This window comes from Culex quinquefasciatus, chromosome 2 (assembly GCF_015732765.1).
Source record: "Culex quinquefasciatus strain JHB chromosome 2, VPISU_Cqui_1.0_pri_paternal, whole genome shotgun sequence".
NCBI lineage: Eukaryota > Metazoa > Arthropoda > Insecta > Diptera > Culicidae > Culex > Culex quinquefasciatus.
In genome coordinates, this window is record NC_051862.1 from 24,862,424 (window position 1) to 24,884,476 (window position 22,053).

The 22,053-nt window shown below is 35.3% G+C and overlaps 1 protein-coding gene across 1 annotated transcript in view; it reads right to left on the reverse strand.

Annotated features, from left to right (window-relative positions):
• Window positions 1–302: 302 nt before the first annotated feature.
• LOC6046619 (protein doublesex) overlaps window positions 303–22,053 on the reverse strand; it is a 125,649-nt gene continuing 103,898 nt past the window's right edge. The window contains exons 2-3 of the mRNA XM_038252696.1: window positions 18,355–18,515; window positions 303–6,647 (exon numbers count right to left, since the gene is read on the reverse strand). Coding sequence (XP_038108624.1) covers window positions 6,588–6,647; window positions 18,355–18,515 — 221 coding nt within the window. The 3' untranslated portion in view covers window positions 303–6,587. The remainder of the gene's footprint in view (window positions 6,648–18,354; window positions 18,516–22,053) is intronic.

Here is a 22,053-nt window from a genome sequence, read left to right on the forward strand (position 1 = left end):
GCGGTGAGTGAGCAATGGGAGGTGCGCGTGTTGATTGAGTGGTTGTGTGTGTGTGAGAGACAGACCGAGAAAAAAGAGAGACTCAGAGAGAGAGAGTGACAGAGAAAACAACATCGAGTGAGAGGGATTTTTTCGCCGTGGTCGCTCGAAATCAAAACATATATGTAATGTTCTTATTTTATTAATATATTTATTATATCTAAATTATTTTATATATTTCCAGCTTTTTTTGTGTTCTTCTCTTCTTCTTTTTTTTTGGTTAGCTGCAAGGTCTCTTCTCCTTCTTCTGGGTTTTCTTCTTTTTAGTGCCTTCTTCTTTAGCTGCGTTTTGCACACGCACACACGCGCACGCTGACATTCAGTGTTTGTTTGTTTAAATACTTCTTTTGTGTGTGTGTTGTTGCTTTTTGTGTGTTTCACTTTTTAAATAACAAATATTTCCATTCGACGGCGATATTAACAAGTTTTGTTTTTTTTTCAAGTTTGTGTGTGTGTGTGTGTGTCTGTTTGGTGACGTCACCGACTCCAGGCCACTTCGCGAGTCCCTTTCCTAGTCTTATGTTACACGTTGTCTTCGACATGGTTTTACCTTTTCCCTAGTTGGAGTCGGTGCATTTTTTTTTGTTTATTTATTTTAACTTTTCATCTGGACGCTTGAATAGTGCTGAGTTCGTCACTTGTTGTTTGATTCACTTTCCCTTTTTGACTTTTCCACTTTGATTTTACCTCTTCACAGTACGGGAGCCCATTTGTTTAGTTCTTTCGTTCTTTCCTTTTTCGCTTAGCAGCTTTTCTATGATTTTTTTTTTCTTGATTTGCTTTTCGAAGTGTTGCTCTTATGATCATTTTACCTTTTTTTTTACAGGTGAGGGGTTTTTGCTCGCTTATTAAATAATACTTTTATGTTAGATAAACTTTCAGTTTTTCTCTGTTGTTGCACCGTTTCCAATCGAAAAACAGAAATACTTAAAAACACAACGAATACACTCGATATGAAGATCGTTAAAGTTACGTTAGTTTCGACTTTCTCGTTGTGCAGAGCCAGCTCGTCCCGCCTAGTTTTTTTTCCTCTCTTTTCCGACTGTAAATTTAAGGTATCTTAAATTGTTGCTGATAAGTTTGAAATTTATTGCTAAGTGAAGTATGTGGGACGTTTTTGCTTTTTGTGTGATTTGCTGTCGGTCTGTTTCCTTGTTGCATGCACTAGAAGAAAACAGAAGCACACACACCGGGAAACTCATTCAAATACCCATGGTCGATAGGTTAATTTTTATTCTCTCGCTAACTACTTTTATTTTTTTTTTGGTAATTATTAGGGTTTTTTTCGGTCGCACTAAGTCAGTCTTTTCTTTGTTTTTCTTTAATATACTTTTTGGGATTTTTATTTTTTAAATATTTTACTCTCTTTCCTCTTTTCCACTGGATTGAAAAAGATTTCCTCTTCCTCAAATGGGCTCTCGTGCTATGAAAATGGCGTTGTAGTTCGTTTGTTAGCTGTGTTGATTTTTTGTTTCCAGTGTGTCACGATCGGTGCCGGGTTCGAGTCTGGCCACGAACCCCTTTTTAAAGAAATTTAAAGTCCATTACATATATGTTGGCTGGCGGCACACTGCTAGGTGAATTAACTGAAAATTGCAGCTTTTTATTGAGTTTTTGTTGGTCAAAATCACTTTTTTGATGAATAGCTGACAAAAGGCATGAAAACGATGTAAAACGATAAAAACGATATAGAACGATAAAAACGATAAAAGTCGAAAAAATCATTTTAAGCAACTTGTGATCGATTTCTCTCATTTTGAAGGCCTAATTTTCGAGTTTTCAACTCAAACTTTCACCCTTTGAGTGCCTCAAGGCACAAATAAAATCAAACAATCAAATCTGGAGTCATGTCACCAGCGAGTATCAAGAGTTCCTCCCGCCGACGAAGGCCAAATTTGAAGGAACGCGCGCAATCTTCAAGTTTCAAGTTTCCCCATTTTCCACAAAGCTCGAGAGTGAGGCAGCAAAACAGAAGCGAGTTTTTTTCTTCTATCCGTTGAATCTGACGCTTTGACGTCACAACTGACCCCATTTCGGTGCTGGGTTTGTTATTCTTTTCTTCGTTTGTATGTTTTTCCTCGCCTCGGTGAAGTTGTGGGAAAACGGTTTGAGCGGGGGGGAGGTTGAGCCTGTTGAAGTTCGCGACTCGGCAGTAATGGGGGAGCGAAAAAAGTTTCTCCTTTTGCGCCGAGGGCCTGCAAGTTGCTTCAAAAGTGGTGGCAACTTTCGACCGTTGAAACGCCCAAATGTATACTTGGTGTGGGTGAAACGCCCGAAGGGTGACAGTGTCGCAGTGACATCTGGTGGCGGATTCGATTGAAGCGTTTTTTTTTCTCGGAATTTTGACATGCTCTGACTCGATTCGAACCAATTAAAGGAAAATCGGGGAAGTAGTCAAAGTCACCCCGCGCCACGGTGCCCACTTGGGCGATTCGAGTGGCGGAGAAGAGGTTCGCCGATCTTATCGAATTACGGGGCGCCCGTGTTCCAGCAAGCCCTTCGTCGAGAGGCCCTCTCGAATCTCGGCGTGGGTTCTAAAAATAAACATTTAATTCTCGTTTCATGCAAAGTGAAAATAAAGCTTGGGAATTACACCTGAGTTCTGGTGGAATTTAAGGGAGGTGGAAGAGGGCGGTGAAATGAACAAGCAACAGTTTGATGATAGTTTGTGGGCTTTACCTGATGCTCAATTTTCCACACCCCCCACTTTTTTAAAGAAAGGGAAGCCACTTTGCTGGCGATAAATGTTTTAAAAATAGATGGAGTGAAGTTTTTGATTGCAATCGGAAGGAAAGTTTCTGTGTAGAAACTGATTAAACTTTGATTTTAATTTGACGTTAAAGCCTTTTGAAGAATTTCTGCTGTTCTGCACTTTGCAAAAAGGTCGTAAACTCGAAAAAAGGAGCTCATCCCACTCATACTCAGTATAATCATACAATAGAATTAGTTAGCCGAATGAACTGTTTGTTTACATCGGAGATTATATCTTTCTGGAAAAACAATTGTCACTTAACTTAACTTAACATAACCTCACTTTCAGAACTCTCAGCAAACGAAAAATCTCTTCCGAAAAAGAGTCAACACCAAATTTGTACTGGTTTGATGTTTGCTAAGGGTACCGAGAAGTGAGGTTATGTCACTGTTTGCGGAAGGCAATAGATCCTACAAATAAAACTTAACCTCGGATGTAAACAAAATCACCCGACTCACACTCAATGTGAACATTCACTAGAGTTAGTGTGAAGAACTGTTTGTTTGCATCCAAGGTTACGCTCTTTTCAAAATTTCCTCTTGAATCGCAGTGAAGAAATCAAAACAAAACAAAAAAGACAACAGTGACATATTCCGAAATGACGTAAACAAATACTGAATAGACGTTTGCTGAGGATGCCAAAAACTGAACATTTTGTATGTTTTTTGCCCTGTTGAATAGTTATTCTTGAATCGCCAAGGATGAAATCAAAACAAAAGAAAATAGTGAAAATATGACGTAACAAAACAGTCATGACAGTTTGTATTGTTTAGGTAGTGAATTGCGGCATGTCACATGAAAAATTAAACCATTCTTTTGACATCTCATCTGTTTCGCTAACTTGCTAATAGTTTTTTTTTCTGATCAACTGGCCATATTGACAGCTTTGCTTGCACTTTTTTGTTTGCTTGTTTTGCTTTTGTTAACTTTAAAAAGACGATAAAAATTAACCTAAAGGTGGGTATTCAAATAAATCTCGCACGGCGCTTGTTTGCTTGTATTTTTCCCCTGGAGGTTTGACAGCTCGCGCTGTCACCGCTCTGGATGTAAACAATAGTTTAGTTTGTTTTGCTCTTCGAATCGTTGAGATAGTTGTTCTTATTCTGCCCTAAATTAACACTGACATTAAGGAGAGATTGTTTTCTGAGGTGTTTGTTATGAGTTTTTTTAATCCTTATTTCTTCTTGCTGTTTTTACTTTGGTTTTAAAATTTGTTCTCCGTGTTTTGTTTTTGGTTGTTTTGTTTCTCAGTAAAGGTATATTGTGCAAATAGACATTTATACTTTTTCGTGTTTGCTTTTTGTTATTTTGAATTTAAATATTTTCTTGACTTTTTTCTTAATTGTTTGTGTGCATTCCTTTGAGTTACGAGTGTACGTGTGTGTGTGTGAGTGTTTTTTTGTTTTGTTTTGTTTTAGTCGTTCGTAAATTGAAAGATGGAACGTAAGGTGACTGAACGCTTCTTATCCACAACCAATGTTTGTGTTTTTCTCTCAGTGTTTGTGTGTTTGTTCTTAAAATTTCTTTTTACAGTTGATTGTTTACATTACGTTTTTTGGTTTGTATTTTTGCCATCTCCTCTGGTACAGCTGTACAGCCATTTACACTTGCTTTCCTGCTACGTTTCTCGCTCGGAAACATCAAAATAAAACAATTTAAAATAATCTTCTCCTAATTTTTTCGCACACACGCGTTTTGTCCCATTTTCTTTGTTCTGTTGACGTTCCGTCAAATTACAATATTCAACACCTATTTCGTTTGTTTACTTTGTTTCACTCTAGTAACATTAACCACTTTTTTTATGTTTTTTTTTGCTCAGTCAAAGTTTTGAAAGTTTTGCGCTTCCGTTTTAACCTAGCTCTCAACAACGGTTGCCAGCGCGCTCCTCCCAAACCAGCAGTGTTGCCAGCTTCCCTAGAAGCGAGCAGCGCCAGGCAGGGAATCATTTATCACGATTTGTTTACATTTTTCCACCCTTTTTAAACGGGGATCTCTTTAAGAGTTCCCCGCAAAAACAGGCACTCACGCCGATCTGTCAAACGTGACGGTGTGAAAAAATAATTAAAAAACTCAAACCGAACCAGGGGTCAGGATCACGTGAAAACATAGAGATTTCGCTTCTTATCGTTTATCTGTCACGCGCCCACAACAAGTGTGCGCGCGCGAGCTTTCCCTAACGCCTTAAAGTTAGTTGTTTTGTTTTTACACAAGGAATGTTTGACGTGTGACTGGGCGCGCACGCACGCCCGCGCTGTCACATTTGACGTTTGGAGCGTGCGTGCGTGCGCGCTTTGCGCGCTTTTGCTTATGTAATTGTTACTTTTTTGTTTGTTTGTTTGCTGCTATTTACAGTAGAAGACGACCTGTGTCTCTCCTCGTTTGGAACAGAACGCTTGAATTAGTAACTAAAACTTTGACTAAAATAAGATCTTCGCGGACTTTTTTTTGTTTTCTTTGTTTACCTTTGTTGTTGTTCTTTGTGTGAGTGTTGTTGGTGTGCGAGAGGCCCTTTTCGATTTTTGTTTGTTTGTTTTGGTTTTGGCAAGTGACAAACCTCTCGCTACCGCGTGCAGCTGTTTTTTTTTGTTTTGTTAAGGTGCGCACACTTGTTTCAGTGTTTTGTTTTTGTTTACTCGTAAAGTGTGTATACTTGGAATGTTGTTACACGATAGCTTTGCTCTTGTTCTGGTATCTCCTAAATACACGAGCGTTTGTTCTTGAAGATAGAGATATAACAATGTGTTTGTGTGTTCTTGTGTGATGGTGTGAGTGTTCTTACCTCCTACGAGTGTGTATGTGTGTTTGTTCTTCTTTATCCTTTTAGTTGACTAAGGTTGGATTCTCTTTTACTTTTTTACTTGTTAAAATTGTGACTTATCTATACAATATAGCTGCCTTGTCCATGAGAATAGTTTTCTGCAAGATTTTTGTTTTTGTCTTTGACTTAATTCCATTAACTGTAACGATCTTGGATGTTAATTTTAATTTCTATACAAGTGTCTCTCCACCGCTCCTCTGTTTACTGCTGTAGTTGTTGTTGCTGTTGTGATGCACTTATCGTTCTTATCGTGACGCAAAACGAGAAAACAATCGGAACAAACTGTCTCAGTGTGAGTAAGGAAATCAAAACAAACGTCAGGGAGAAGGAGGAGGTGCGGACAGGTTATCGTTTTGATCGTTTCGTATTTCGTCTCACGCGCGCGCGATTTGCTCTATCTGGAGTAGGTATTCTTGTGACTGATTTGAAACGGGGAAACCAAACGGGAAAAATTACATTTACTTTTGGTTTAGGTGTGCTCATTGTTTGTTTGTTTTGTTTGTCTCTTATACACACATCTATGTACCCTTACAGTGTATGTGTTCAGTTTTGCCTTTGTTCAGTTTTATGTTTTCTTTGGTATAACCTCGCCGGGGCCGCGCACCTATCGTTCAACTGTCAGACGCGCGGCTGGCAGCTTATCGTTTTTCGCTTGATCCTGTGTCTACTACTGCCAATCGGTAGAGTGTGTGTGTGTGTGTTTGTGTGTCCTTAATAAATATATATATTTTTATCTGTTTCTCTGTGTGTATGTATGTGTATGTGGGAGTGTTTGTCTCGTGTGTTGTGTTTTGTTTTGTCTATTTACAGTTTTTTCTTCTCTCCATTTTGACTTCCCACCTTTTTTTGCACTCTCTCTCCTTTCGCGTGTCAGAGTTTCCTTTAGTTGTTGTTACTTTGAGTTGACTTTGTTCATGCTCTCACTCCTCTCACTTGTTCTTCCTGTGCTGCTCTCATGCTATTGCTGCTGCTGCTGACTTAACGTCCTCGTGCCCATCTCAACAGGGCATCGGCTAGCACGTCCAGATGTGCCTTCGTCTGCAAATAGAGGGATAGAGAGAGAGAGAGGGGAAATTGAGACTCGGATGATTAGAGCCGGGGTTTTAGTTTCCAATTAACATTTTATGAGCTTGTTGCATAAATTACTGACTCCTTCTATGGTTCCAGCTTGATCGATTGGTTTTTAATATTCGCAATCAGAGACAAGCATAAATGTTCACATAAAAAATTGTGCAGTTTTTAATTTTTTTTGAAAATATTGTGTTCGGAAAGATCGGAAAATTTAACGAAAAATGTTAAAAAATCAGATGTTGAGCAGTTCTCTAGGATTTCGGTCATTCGTTTTTTTTGTATTTTTTAATCCGACTGAAACTTTTTTGGTGCTTTCGGTATGCCCAAAGAAGCCATTTTGCATCATTAGTTTGTCCATATAATTTTCCATACAAATTTGACTGCTGTCCATACAAAAATGATGTATGAAAATTAAAAAATCTGTATCTTTTGAAGGAATTTTTTGATCGATTTGGTGTCTTCGGCAAAGTTGTAGGTATGGATACGGACTACACTGTAAAAAAATGATACACGGTAAAAAAAATTTGGTGATTTTTTTATTTAACTTTTTATCACTAAAACTTGATTTGCAAAAAAACACTTTTTTTAATTTTTTTTTATTTTTTGATATGTTTTAGAGGACATCAAATACCAACTTTTCTGAAAATTCCAGGTTGTGCAAAAAATCATTGACCGAGTTATGAATTTTTTTATCAATACTGATTTTTTTCAAAAAATCGAAATTTTGGTCGCAAAAATTTTTCAACTTCATTTTTCGATGTAAAATCAAATTTGCATTCGCATTTCGCATTTTCGATGTAAAATCAAATTTGCAATCAAAAAGTAGTTTAGTGAAATTTTGATAAAGTGCACTGTTTTCAAGTTAAATCCATATTTAGATAACCTTTTTGAAAATAGTCGAAGTTTTTCATTTTTTAAAATTAGTGAACACTTTTGAAAAAAATATTTTTGAAAAGCTGAGAAAATTCTCTATATTTTGCTTCTTTGGACTTTGTTGATACGACCTTTAGTTGCTGAGATATTTCAATGCAAAGGTTTAAAAACAGGAAAATTGATGTTTTCTAAGTCTCACCCAAACAGCCCATCATTTTTCAATGTCGATATCTCAGCAACTAGTGGTCCGATTTTCAATTTCAAGATATGAAACATTTGTGAAATTTTCCGATCTTTTCGAAAACAATATTTTCAAAGTTTTAAAATCAAGACTAACATTTTAAAAGGCCGTAATATTGAATGTATGGCCCTTTTGAAATGTTAGTCTTGATTTGAAAATTTTGAAAGTATTGTTTTCGAAAAGATCGGAAAATTTCACAAATATTTCACATTTTAACATTGAAAATCGGACCATTAGTTACTGAGATATCGACATTGAAAAAAGGTGGGCTCTTTGGGTGAGACTTAGAAAACATCAATTTTCCTGTTTTTAAACCTTTGTATTGAAATATCTCAGCAACTAAAGGTCGTATCAACAAAGTCCGAAGAAGCAAAATATAGAGAATTTTCTCAGCTTTTCAAAAAAAATTTTTTTTCAAAAGTTTGCAAACATGTGCATTAATTAAAAAAAATGAAAAACTTTGACTATTTTCAAAAAAGTCACCTAAATATTTATGGATTTAACTTGAAAACAGAGCACTTTATCAAAATTTCAGTAAAGTACTTTTTGATTGCAAATTTGATTTTGCATCGAAAAATGAAGTTGAAAAATTTTTGCGACCAAAATTTCGATTTTTTGGAAAAATCAGTATTTTTTAAAAATTTCATAACTCGGTCAATGATTTTTTGCACAACCTGGAATTTTCAGAAAAGTTGGCATTTGATGTGCTCTAAAACATATCAAAAAATAAAAAGAATTAAAAATAGTGTTTTTTTTTGCAAATCAAGTTTTAGTGATAAAAAGTTAAATAAAAAAATCACCAAATTTTTTTTACCGTTTATCATTTTTTTCCAGTGTAGTCCGTTTCCATACCTACAACTTTGCCGAAGATACCAAATCGATCAAAAAATTCCTTCAAAAGATACAGATTTTTTAATTTTCAGACATCATTTTTGTATGGACAGCTGCCAAATTTGTATGGCAAATTATATGGACAAACTAATGATGCAAAATGGCTTCTTTGGGCATACCGAAGGCACCAAAAAAGTTTCAGTCGAATTAAAAAATACAAAAATTAAAATTGAAGAAAAAAGACCGATTTCGTAGAGAATTGCTCTGTTTTACAAATTTATTTTAATTTTTGGCATGTCAAATTATAAATCTCAATATTTCAATGGATAAGTTTGTATTTTTTTGTAATTTTTTGTTTCCTTGCCAATTATATTACAGTCGACTCTCTGGTTGTCAATATCCAAGGGACCGTCAAGGAAGAGAATCATCAGTTTACAGAACGATGCAAAATGAAGACCAAGCTATGGAAGAAAACGATGGCAACGTCCCTAAACAAAAACAAACAAATGTCAAACACCCTTCAATGCTTCAAATTCCAAAGAAAAATTTCCATGCAAACCATGAGAAAGTGAAATTATTGGCAACCGGAAGAGATTTCAAAAGCAAAATTAATTCAAGGGACCGTCGAGGAAGAGATCCTTCAAACAAGAGAAAATATCGAGGATTGAAGAGAATCGTAGTATGCAGTTTTAAGAGACTGAAAATTTCATCGGTAGATTGAGCAATATTGAAATCGGGAAGATCGACTGCCAGAGAGTCGACTGTATCTAAAAAGTTTACACATTCAATTCAATACAATTTTCAAGGCATTAAAAAAATCAGCTTTGCATAATTTAATTCTGATTGTCTAGGGCCCAATCAACCGAAAGCATGCTCATTCATTTTTGATATCATCCATTGGAAAGACACTCACCAGCTGAACTCAACGCTCAAAAAAAGTGAAAAAATTTAAATGTGTAATTGATTGATAACTTTTGATGTTCATTTTTTTTTAATTTTCTGTCTTGACCTATTTTTATGATTTAGGTATTACTCACGTTTCCTTCAAATGATTTTTCAAAAAATAAGAATTTATCTTAAAACCAGTGAATAAAGTTTAGAGTTTTCTTTTAATTTTTCTTTAAAAAGAAATTCAATTATTTTTTGCCGATTAATTTGCAGTGAACTTTCAGCAACGAATGTTTTTTCTAACTGTGCAAAGTTCAAACTCCCCAGCCGGGACCACCCAGCAGCGGCACCGGATGGGATGGATATTAAAATGTTTTAATTGAATCTGGCTGCTCTCTGCTGGTCGTCCACATTTCAATCTCCGAGCGGGGGAGGGAAAGGATTTCCAGCGGAATGTTGCTCTTTGAAATTGAAAGCTGTGGAATGTTTGCTCGACTCTTGGGATTCAAAATCAATATTAACACACACGGGCAGGCCCTGCCTGGCAGGGGGTCACTTTATTGAAAATTTAGCTTAGAACTTTGTGAGTTTTCCCTGTAAAAGAGATTCAATTTCAACTCTTTTTTTTTGCTTCGAACGTGCAACTTTTTCATCATCATAAGCAAAAAGCTCGAAAAGTGCGGCAAACTTTCGCATGTCAAACAGTCATTTTTATGCTGTCCAACTTGGCGAGCTCTGGGAAAACGGTGCTGCTATGGCGTGGTTGGACGTCATTTGCCGAACCGAAAAGTTGCTGCAGGTTACGAGGGGGTTTAGCGAAGTAACAAAGTGTCCGAAAACTTTAAAGCTCTCTCGTCACACCTCGTAAAAGTTTACGTCAGTCGTGTTTGGTGGTGCTTTTTTTCTTGGCTGGTTGCAACAGGTTGATTCAACTTAGCAAATAGAATGTGTTGAAAGTGGAGTTGAGGAATCGTGATTTATATTTAACACAATTCAGTAAGTATTATCAAAACAAATTCAAGATAGCTAAAACAGCAATAATTCAAAAGCATTAAAAGACCAATCAACACTTGTTTCCAACATCAGATATGAAAAAGGACAAAGTGATCGTTTCTTGGTTGGTTGACCTCTTTTTCTCATTTGTATTATTTTTCTTGGAAAAACCTCCCCCCCCTCCCTCCGTTCCCTTGTTAATCAACAGGACCATCATTATTTCTGTGTGTGTGTGACTTTGTGTGTGTGTCTTTGGGTGGGTGTCTTTTCATTTTCTTTCTGCGAAACGAGCTGCAAGTCTCAGCCCAAGACTTGGCTTCAAATTATGAGAACCATTAAGCAAGCTTTTGCTGTGTAGGTGAAGCTGAAGGGTTTGTGGGTGTGATGAAGGTAGCGCCAGTGGATAGGTGACACGAGAGTGCGTTGTCCTGGAAATATTAAACCTAGTGCTGCTTTGTGATAGGTGCAAAACCAGGGATGTCACACACAGTGGGAGATTAGTGCAGGGAGATGGATTTCGGTTAAAATTAGTCGAGCTTATATCTATCTTTATTTTTTTCAATCTGCTGTTCATTAATTCAATATTTTGTTACAAAAAAATCCTCACATTCTTGCAGTTCAAAGGATCATTTGATGCAAAATTGTGAACTTTCTGAAAAAGTGATTTCAACCATAAAAAAGTGGTTAAAACCAAAAACGGTCAAAACCATCACTTTTTCAAAAAGCATTTTCCTATAATTCTACTAACTCGTGAAGAATACGTGCAAGCTTTGTACAACTTTAGTACACTTTAAAAACCAATCCAAAAAAGTTACAAAACACAAAAATTTGAAATCAACCATTATGTTATAAATGATAAAATGACCTCTCTCTTGACCTCTCAGTGCCCCTCGCCCCCTTTCTTCAAATGACTTGATTCTCAACATTGGACATTATTTTTTTACGTTTTTTGATGAAATACAAGCTAACAAAAAAAAAACCTTTGACACCAAATTTCTACCTCGTACCTCCCCTCCGTCACGAATTATCTAAAAATGGATCTCGAATTCGCGTCCAGGAACCAAAATTAGCTGATACCTAACGTCATGATTCGAAATCCGGACACTTAGTACCATATTATTTTTGTTATAGCTGGCAAAAAATCAGGTAATAAGTTGGAAATGTAGAAATATCATCAGGATTTAGTATAAACAGTCAGTTTTAAGAGAATGCATGCAAAATATGTCTTTTCTAACAATTTTTCATCAGAATTTGAAAATTAAAATGACTTGTTGTGCTTCGAATCCCGGACACTGATAAAAGCTGATTCGAAATCCGGACACTTTTGCTTCGAATTCCGGACACTCGATTTTTCTTATGAATCGCACAAATTTGGACTGAAATGTTAGTGAATGGCATTCTTTAGGTCTCAAATAAGCTGTTAACATCAAAACAATCGATAGTTTATATAAAAATGGCTAGAATTTAAGAAAATCAAAAACATAAATTTCTGCTTTGCCTTCCCGGTGCTTCGGACGCCTATGAAATATTTCCGTTGAAATATTTCGCATTTTTGGTAAACTTATTATTTTATTTTATTTCATTGTTTTGGCATTAACTAAAGTGTTCAAACAAACTTTAAATGAAAGTTGATGTTAGAATTCATCAAATAACACAGTTTTGACATTCGCAATGCGAACTTATATCCAAATAATTGATAAAACAAGTTGAAGTGTCCGGGTTTCGAAGCGTCCGGGAATTCGAATCATGACGTTATAATTCAAATTTGTTTAAATGTTTTTCTAAAATACCTAGTTTTGAGAAAAAAAAATATTTTCTTGATTAAAAAGGCAATACGACATCATAAAAAAATAATAATACTAAACAGATTTAGTATACCGAATTTATGAGAATATATGTTAGATTCTTGATAATGTCATTACAAGTTGTATCAATCCCTCAGCTATGGTCTAGGTCAAGGGAGCGGGCTAAAACTTAAACATAAAGAAAAGACAATATCACAATTCGCTTGAGGCATGCTAACGGTTATGCTACTGCCAAAATATCGAAAAAATAAAAGTTTTTATCACATATTGCGTATTTTGAACATAATTTTCAATAATAAGTACAGTCGACTCTCTGGTTGTCAATATCCAAGGGACCGTCGAGGAAGAGAATCATCAGTTTACAGAACGATGCAAAATGAAGACTCGATTGAAAATATGTTTTTCTTGATACCCAGCTATGGGTGAGAATCATGGCAACGTCCAGCAAACAAAAACAAACTAATGTCAAGCACCCTTCAAAGCTTCGTTTCTCAAAGAAAAATGTCTGTGCAAGCCATGAGATAGTGACAATATTGACAACCGGAAGAGATTTTTAAAGCAAACAGAATCCAAGGGGCTGTCGAGAAAGAGATCCTTCAAGCAAGAGAAAATATCGAGGAATAAAGCCAATCAAAGTATGCAGTTTGAAGGGACTGAAGAATTCATCGATAGATGGAGCATAATTGATATCGAGAAGATCGACATCCAGAGAGTCGACTGTAATTCTCTACCAACTCACACGAAATCGGGAAAAGTTGCTCCGACCCCTCTTCGATTTGCGTGAAACTTTGTCCTAAGGAATAACTTTTGTCCCCGATCACAAATCCGAGGTACGTTTTTTGATATCTCGTGACGGAGGGGCGGTACGACCCCTCCCATTTTTGACCATGCGAAAAAAGAGGTGTTTTTCAATCATTTGCAGCCTGAATCGGTGATGAGATTAAAATTTGGTGTCAAAGTGTACGCTACTCAGAATTCCGAAAAAACTTATTTTTCATCGAAAAAAAAAACACTGAAAAAGTTTTAAAAACTCTACCATTTTCCGTTAGTTAACTGTAAATTTTTTTGGATCAAACTTATTTTTCATCGAAAAAAAAAACACTGAAAAAGTTTTAAAAACTCTCCCATTTTCCGTTAGTTAACTGTAAATTTTTTTGGATCATGTTTAATGTTCTTTTCGAAAAATTTTCAAAACTTTTTTTTCGTAATATGGCGATAACTCGTGATGGTTTCAAGCAAACCCCTTATGTTTCTATATTTTTTTTTAAACTCTACAAAATAATCGGTTCGATTCTGGGTTCGATTCCCATCTGCTGCAACCTTCCATCGGATGAGGAAGTAAAATGTCGGTCCCGGCCTTGGTTGTTAGGCCGTTAAGTCATTCCAGATGTAGGGTAGAGTAGTCATCAATGAGACACGGGGAACAATGATAAAATGGCTCTCACAAATCGTAGTTTCAACCAATCAGGCTCATATTTGGGGGAAAGGGTTGTCTACTGGATACACGTCTGCCATATTAGTGGCTTTGGTTATGGACGCTCCCTTGAAAAGTAATTCATAAATGTTTGATTCTGGGGTGTAAAAGTAAATTATGGACAAAAAATACTTTTTCGCTCGTAGGCTGCCATTTACACCAAAACTAATATTTCTTCAAATTTCTTTCGACGTTCCATAGGGATTAAGTTGGGCTACAATGTCCTTTCATTAGATTTGGCCAAAATTTTGAATATACCCAGAATCCAGGGCTGTCTCATTGTTCCCCACTCATTTCAGCCCATGGGTAACAATGAGACACTTTGATTTTTCTTCAATAAACTTTTCAAAATCGATGGAAATCTTTCAAAACATGAATTAAAAGTGACTTTTGGCATATTTATAGAGTTTAAACTTCATTTAACCAAAAATACAAAGTTATTTGGTATTAATATATGGATTTTACAAAATTTAAATACTTTTTAGTGTAACTTTTTTTATTAAAAGTTTCATGTTGGCAAAATTGCTCTAAAATGTTCAAGGCAAGTCACCTGCAATGGAACAATACAAAAACATGATGTTTTGCTAGAAAAATGTTGATTTTCGTAGAGTGTCTCATTGTTCCCCAGCTGTCTCATTGTTCCTGCCAAGTGCGTCTACAATGAGACAGTTGAATAACTCTGGCTGTAGATGTCGGATCGATCTCATATTTTGGTCAATGTTAGAACAAACTAAAAGAAAGATAATGCAACTAAAAGCTCATTAAAACATGCTGATGAAAAAAATAGAAAAATCGTTGAATGTTGAAAACCAAAAGTGTCTCATTGATGACTACCCTACCCTAGGAGTCGTCTCCATGCCATAAGTACAAACAACACACCAAACCAAGCCTACTCCGGTGGAATCGCTGGCGGCGGTTGGACTCGCAATCCGAAGGTCGTCAGTTCAAACACTGGGGTGGAAGGTTCCTTGGAGTAAAAGAGGTTTGGGTGCCCTCCCCATTCAAGCCTTCGGACTCCTAGGTTCGAGCAGAAACTTGCAATAGAGACCACAAAAGACCCGGGGTCGTTAATGTGGATGGTTTGATTTTTTGATTTGAAAATAATCCTGCAAAGTTAGAAAAAACACGAAATTTTAAAATGAAAATTTTTGTTCTAAATGAAAAAAATTACCCTTCTGGGTCAATGTAGAATCGAAAAGTACGATAAATTTTCCTCAAAATGACATGTTCCAAAAAACATTTACAGTCGAGTAACGGAAAATGGCAGAGTTTTAAAACTTTTATTGTGTTTTTTTCGATGAAAAATACGTTTTTTCGGAATTCTGAGTACGCCATCAAATCGGGCGCACAAATTTTACAAAAAAGACTCTTTGACACAAAATGTCCATCTCATCACCGTTCAGGCTGCAAATTGTTGAAAAACATCTCTTTTTTCGCATGTTCAAAAATGGAAGGGGTCGTACCGCCCCTCCGTCACGAGATATAAAAAAATCGAACCTCAGATTCGGGATTGGGGACAAAAGTTACCCTTAAGACAAAGTTTCACCCAAATCGAAGAGGGGTCGGGACAACTGCTGTGAGTTGGCGGAGAATGACCTTATACCAATTTGTTGTCTCAAAATTTGTTTTTTTTAAGGCTTTAATGAGTTCTTAATATTTCAATTATATTTAATTTTAATTTATAAAAATACCGGACTACTTTTTACACAGGTTGAAAAATGAAGAAATTATGTGATTCATTTCCAAGAAAGTTTTCAAGTGGTTTATGATTGGCCCCAAATTATGACCTGCGAATAATCAATCCATTTCGTGTAAACATTTTACTTTAATTTATATTGAAAGAAAAACTCTAGGGTTTTTTAAAGGTTATACAAACAATATTTTTATGTTTTGCTTTTTGGATGTTTTGGATGGAGTTAGGAATCTCAAGGTTGTTTTAAAACACCCAAAAATCAAATACTGAAAATTGTGTTTAGGGACCATCCATAAACCACGTGGACACTTTAGGGGAAGGGGGTGTATGGCGATTGTCCACGCTCCATACAAAAAAGTTTTTTTTTGCATAGTCAATTGTCCACGAGGGGGGGGGGGGTTTAGATTTCCAAAAAAGTGTCCACGTGGTTTGTGGTTGGTCCCTTATGAGATTTTGTCCAAAAAATAAATAAATAATTAAATAACCTAGATAAATTATGTAAATGAACACATTTTTCGGAAACAATCATAGTTAGTTTTTGAAAACTTTTGAAACATATCTAATTCAAGCTTGATTTGAAAAATATTTTTTTTTTCGTTTTTCAAAGTTTGTTAGTCAACTTCTCAATCAACTTAAGTAAAGTTTCAGGATTTATCCAACCTTTTCCAATTTGCCAATCAAAATATATTTAATATTATTATTATTTCTCAAACAACAGTTACCAGTTTATTGTTGCTTTAGTTGCTTTTATATTTCGATGCATTTGTGCTCTCTTATCCTAACAAGATAGGAATCCCAGCAAGCATAGTACAAGAGAGCACAGAAGTATCGATTTGCTTATTTAAAAAAACAATAGAATAATGAAAAATCAACAATTTCAATTGCATTTTATTTGAAAAATATTTCTTTTGCATCCTAAAATTTCTACATTTTGAACTGAATGATGAAAACGCACCACTGGGCAAAATACAGTTAATAATTTTCTCTACATTTTGCCATTTTTGGATAATAAGTGTACAATTTGTTGATTTCATAAGAAAACCATATAAAAGGTAAATTTTTGGTGAGATTTATGTAAAGTTTTGAAATTAAATTTTCAAAATGTTCGCCTTACAAATAGATTTTATAGGTATGCTGAGTGTCATGACTAATGTTTAGGTAAAATTTTTGTTTACAACCTTTACCGCGTTTTTGACCAACATTCGATATTTCTATGCACTGAAATAAAAAAATAGTACCAAATTCCTTTATTCTAGGAATTTTGCCTCTTTTCCTTATTAAGTAATCGAGTTTTTTTGGATTACTTAATAAGGAAAAGAGCCAAAATTCCTAGAATTTAGGAATTTGGCACTTTTATTTTTTTTCAGTGTGTATCAACAAAGTATTTGGCAAGTGTTTTGCTCTGAACTATTTTCAAATGTTTTTTTTTGGTTTTTTAAGCAAACATGAAACAGAGGGCAACTAATCAAAAAGTGTCTGGAAAATATGAAATTACAAGAGGGCAAGGATTTGGTAAAACATTTAAGGCCTAACAAATATTTTTTGAAGTTTTGTCCCTCGACTCTGGCCAAAGTCGAAGGAGCGGGAGCAAAAAATATAAAATATAAAAAATTAAATTACAAGCCATGGTATTAACATTTGAATGAAAAAACTGTTTTAAAATGCATTTTACACCTGCCCAGTTGTTTTGCAATCATTAGTTCGCAAAATATCCAAGTATTAAAGAGATTTTTATTTCCGCCGAAAAAAAAACTTTTTGTGATGCTGTACATTGAAATTCCACAAAAAATAAAAATAGATCGCAGACATGCTGAATATATTTTTAAACGCAGGGAAAGACGTTTCATTTTTTTCAGTTTGTTTGATTTCTAAATCCTTTAAAATTTTGAAGTTTTTGAAAATAAACTTTTTCCCCCCTGATTTTTCGGACTGATTTTGAAGGGGGTGGCGAAATAAACTTTGAAAAATATTTGCAACGGCCTAATGCAATTTAAAAACAATTTTAAAATTTTTAATTCAAACCATGAATCAAATTATCAGATTATGTCACTGAAATTGACATTCTGAACAAGGAATTGAAATACCTTAATTAAAAGCATTCATATCTACATCCCTTTAAAAAACATTCCCCTAAATCCTGTTCACCCCAAGTGAGCAAGCACCATCTTGTCCTGAGTCATGTTCCACCTCGCAAAACAACATCATGCTTCTGCGCCACCTTTCACCAAAAGAAAGATTACGTTGTCGCGATAACTAAGAGCGCTTTCTGGAGGAACCTCCTCCTCGAGAGGGTGTCATAATCGGATTAAAAATATTATTATCGCTATTATTGTGTGTGGGTTGGTGGGTGCTGTTTGATTGTGGTTATTTCGCCTGTCGCCTTTCACTCACTCACTTTCATCTCTCATGTTTCATGCTTCATGACGCTTTCTTCTTATTATTATGAGGAGGGAGTGTTTGAAGCTCCCCCCCCCCCCAAGTCAGCGTTGTTTTATTGCTGTCCGATAAGACGGAACAGAGCACGAAATGGTGACGACGATTAGTACGGAACTTACCGAACGGACTTTCTTTGTGCTTCCTACAACGAGTTGGTAGGGACAAGGAGAGGAGGTCGATAGGACGAAATTATGAGTGAAGCTCAATCTGATACGGTTTGCCCCATCAGAAGCGAGTTTATTGGACATGAATTGTTGCTCAAATAGTGCTCAGGAAAATTGAGTGAGGGGAGTGTTTGGATGGAATTTGAGTACTGAAAAATCGACTTTTCCAAACTGTTTTCAAACTTTTTTTTCTTTTTTACAAGAATTGCTCAAAATTTCAAAACATTGCATTCCTCTGTTTCAAGCTATAAAGATAGGGTCATGACTCAAACTTACCGTTTTGTAGAACATGCACGCCTGCCGGTCCTCGTCCTCGCCCTCGGGGCAGTCGATGAACCCGTCGCAGAGCACGTGGTCGTCTATACACCGATACCGGCCCTGTCTGTCCGGCGTGGGACACGCAAATCGCTCCATCCCGTCCATCGCGGGTGGACATTCTGTGGAAGAAGTGGGAAGAAAAAAACATTCATTAGACAAGTCCGCAACGGATTTGCTACAAAAATCCCAAACAGTTTTTCCCAATCACCACTCCCGCGATGAATCAATTTGCATACAATTTCGAAGCCGTTGCCTGAAATGAGTTTCAATTTGTCGAAACCAAATCACATCAAATTAAATTCGTTGTTTTTTTTCTCTCTGACGGTGGCAGTGTTGCCAGCCAGCCAACCAGAAACAGTCAGTGTATCGATGGCTTCATTTTGTGGCGCGCTAAAATGAAACAAACACGGAGAAAAAAGAGTTCCCAAAATCGTGAACAGCCGTTCATGAAATTGGGAACCACGAACAAAGTGTTCAAATTCCATGGTACGTTTTTGAAAATCGTACCATGGCATTTGAACACTTTGTTCGTGGTTCCCAATTTCATGAACGGCTGTTCACGATTTTGGGAACTCTTTTTTCTCCGTGAAGTGTAATCACTTTTTTTCTCACCCAACTCCAATGAGGCAAACAGAGTTGAGAAAGGGAAATCCTCATGATTAATACCCCTAAAGCTAGACTTGGTAGTTGTAAAACTTGCTTCAAATTATTTTTTGCATGTTAAAGTTGCATGCAATGTTGCATGAGTTTCATGCAAACTTCAATAAAAAACGATTACAACACTTTTTCATATCTAACAAAATGAAAAAGAACAAACGAAAAGCCATCCCAGTCTAAATATTGCGCCATTTTCAGCGGGAATCAATTTACATAACAATCAACAGCGACACGACGCATTTGGAGCCATTTTTTCCCACGACGACAACGAGGACGACTTTCCATGCCGTCATGGCTCATCTGGGCTGTGGAAAACTCGCCCCCCCCTTCTCGCCCCACTCTCCAGTCAATCACATCATTGAAAATTGAAAGGGGGTGGAAAATTTGGGGGAAGGAGAGTTGGGCAGGGGAGAAATATGAATAAAATTATGAATATCCGGAGCCGAAGCATTTGTTCTATTGTTTCACTCAATTTTGCCTAGCTTTTCAACTGCCTTTGGGAGTGATGAAGAAAGGGAAGTGAGGGGCGATTTTTCCATGTGGAAAAAGTTTAAGCTGGTTCTAATAGCCGGATCCATTTAGTTATATGGCCCCTCTCTCGCTCGCTGGCTGGCATTGTGTGAATAGTGTTTGTAGAGAAAAGAGATTTGGGATTTGGCCTGTGTTACTATTAAAGGAAAACAAAGAGGAAGGCTTGATTGACGGATGATTTAAGGAAATTAAAGAAAGAAAGAAATAGAGCTCTAACATAAAAGTTATTTCAGAAACATGTTATGAACAAATTTAAATTAAACTCACTACTGAAACACGAATGTTAAATTTAAAAATATAATATATAATTCGTCTTTTTCTGGTAGCTTTAACCTTCTTGGTCATTCCATCCATTATAAGTATCATCAAATTTATATATTTTATGTCACATAAATGTACAATTTAAGTTTAAAGAAAGATATTTAAGTGGAATTGTATTTTTTAAACAAAAACTAAAGCTTAATTACTAGGGCGTCCAATTTTCCCGGGTTTTGAATTTCCCGGGAAACGGGAAAAATATTTTTGGAATCCCGGGAATTCCCGGGATCCCGGGAAATTTTTGAATCAGTAATAAAATCTATGTTTCATTTTATTTGATATGTTTTCAAGCTTAAAATCATTGAATTAGTTTAATAATATCAAATGGTTATAATCCTCACTTCAATCTAAACAAAGACGACAGTTTTAAAATAGCCTAAAAGAATTTTTTTTGTCTTTGTGGTGTTTAGAATTTTATATCAACTACTATTTTTAATTCCAGTATGATTAATCTTTTTTTTATATGCGAATCAAATTACATAATTCTTGAGTTTTTTTTTTTTTTTGAAAATGTCCAATAAGCTTTTGTTTTCCATATGTTTATAGGACCTATTCAAAAAAAACTTTGGAATTCTTTCATATTTTTTTTCTTTTATATATATTTTATATGACATGACTAAAACAGCTAGAAAACAAACAACGACAATAAATAAAATGATACCAGTCAATGTAAAATTTTAGATAAGTTTTGAATTCATTGTTTTATATAAAACATATTTTACAAATTATCTTCAAGTTACTACCGCCAACCGAGGAAAATCAGAATTACAGTCTAAATAGGTACAGGAGATTTTAGAGCAATACATTTGGAAGTACAAATTGTTTTGTTCTGTTACTGTTTCAACCGAAGTAGTCCAAAACGTCATGCAAATATTTTTTGCTTTAATAGCTGTATTTATTCGTTACATTTGTACTTATTTGCCCTAGATGCCGGTGTTTGATTATAAATAATTTGATATGAGATTTATTTTTTTTTATTTAAAATCGAAAATATACGTAAATATATCCAGTTTTTCAAAAAAATAAAATAATAGAGAAAAATGTAAAGCACTAGGCATTTTGCGGACCTGGTAATTCAAATTATAATATTTTTTCCTTAAATGCCAATTTAATGCTGAGATTTGCTGAATACAAATTTTAATTCATTTTATTGTTCTACTATTTTCACAACCAAATCTGAATTTCCAGACCAAAATATGATTTTTTTTTTCAATTTCGGGAATTCCCGGGACAAATTATAGAAAATCCCGGGATTCGGGAATTCCCGGTTTAGGAAAAATCCCGGGATTTTTGTCCCGGGAATTCCCGGGATGGACGCACTATTAATTACAAAAGAAAATATTGCAAGGTTGTTACACTGAAGTATCAACCCTTAATCAAGGCGGTTTCAAAACACCAAGAAAGAAAAAAAAGTTTGTTTGGACCTTTATTCAGAAAAAAACTCCAGATATGGCTTAAAACGGATTTAATCTGAGTGTTTCTTTAAATGAATTGATACGTATTGAATCAATTTCTTAAACAAATCACTTGAGTTGGTTATTTTCAATAAAACATGCGTTTAAAAATTCGACATTATTTCAATTCAAAATGCATTCCCCTTCGTTGAAAATCATTTATAGCATGTTTTGGTTTATCCAAAAATCTTTTGAATTTTAAATATTTTCTGTGGGCAGAACCGCAAATTTTTTTTTCGCTAAAATTTTTGTTTTTGTAAAATTTTGCATTTTTTGAAAACTTATTATTGCAAAACATTTATTCACATGTTAAGCCTTTGGTCTGTTTTATTTTTATTTTTAATACCTCCGTTATTTTTTTAGGGCCCCCTAAACTACGCTAAAGTGATTTGGAATTTGAATATCCAAGAAAAAATGCTTTTTTTACTTGATAGTCAATAAATCATAAAAAAATTACTAAAATTGGATGGCAAAACTCGAATTTGAGCTTGAAAGTTACAAAAGAAAAAAGGAAAAAAAAAATTTTTTGGTGTTGATTCGAATATCCGAAGTTCAATAAAAATCATCGGATAATCGAAACTTCGGCTAATCGGCTTATCGTCTGAACTGGACTGAAGCTATTTGCTATCTCGTATAATGAGACATGTGTTGAAATTAAACTATAAGATTTTAGATTTTTTTGTTTAGAAATATATTG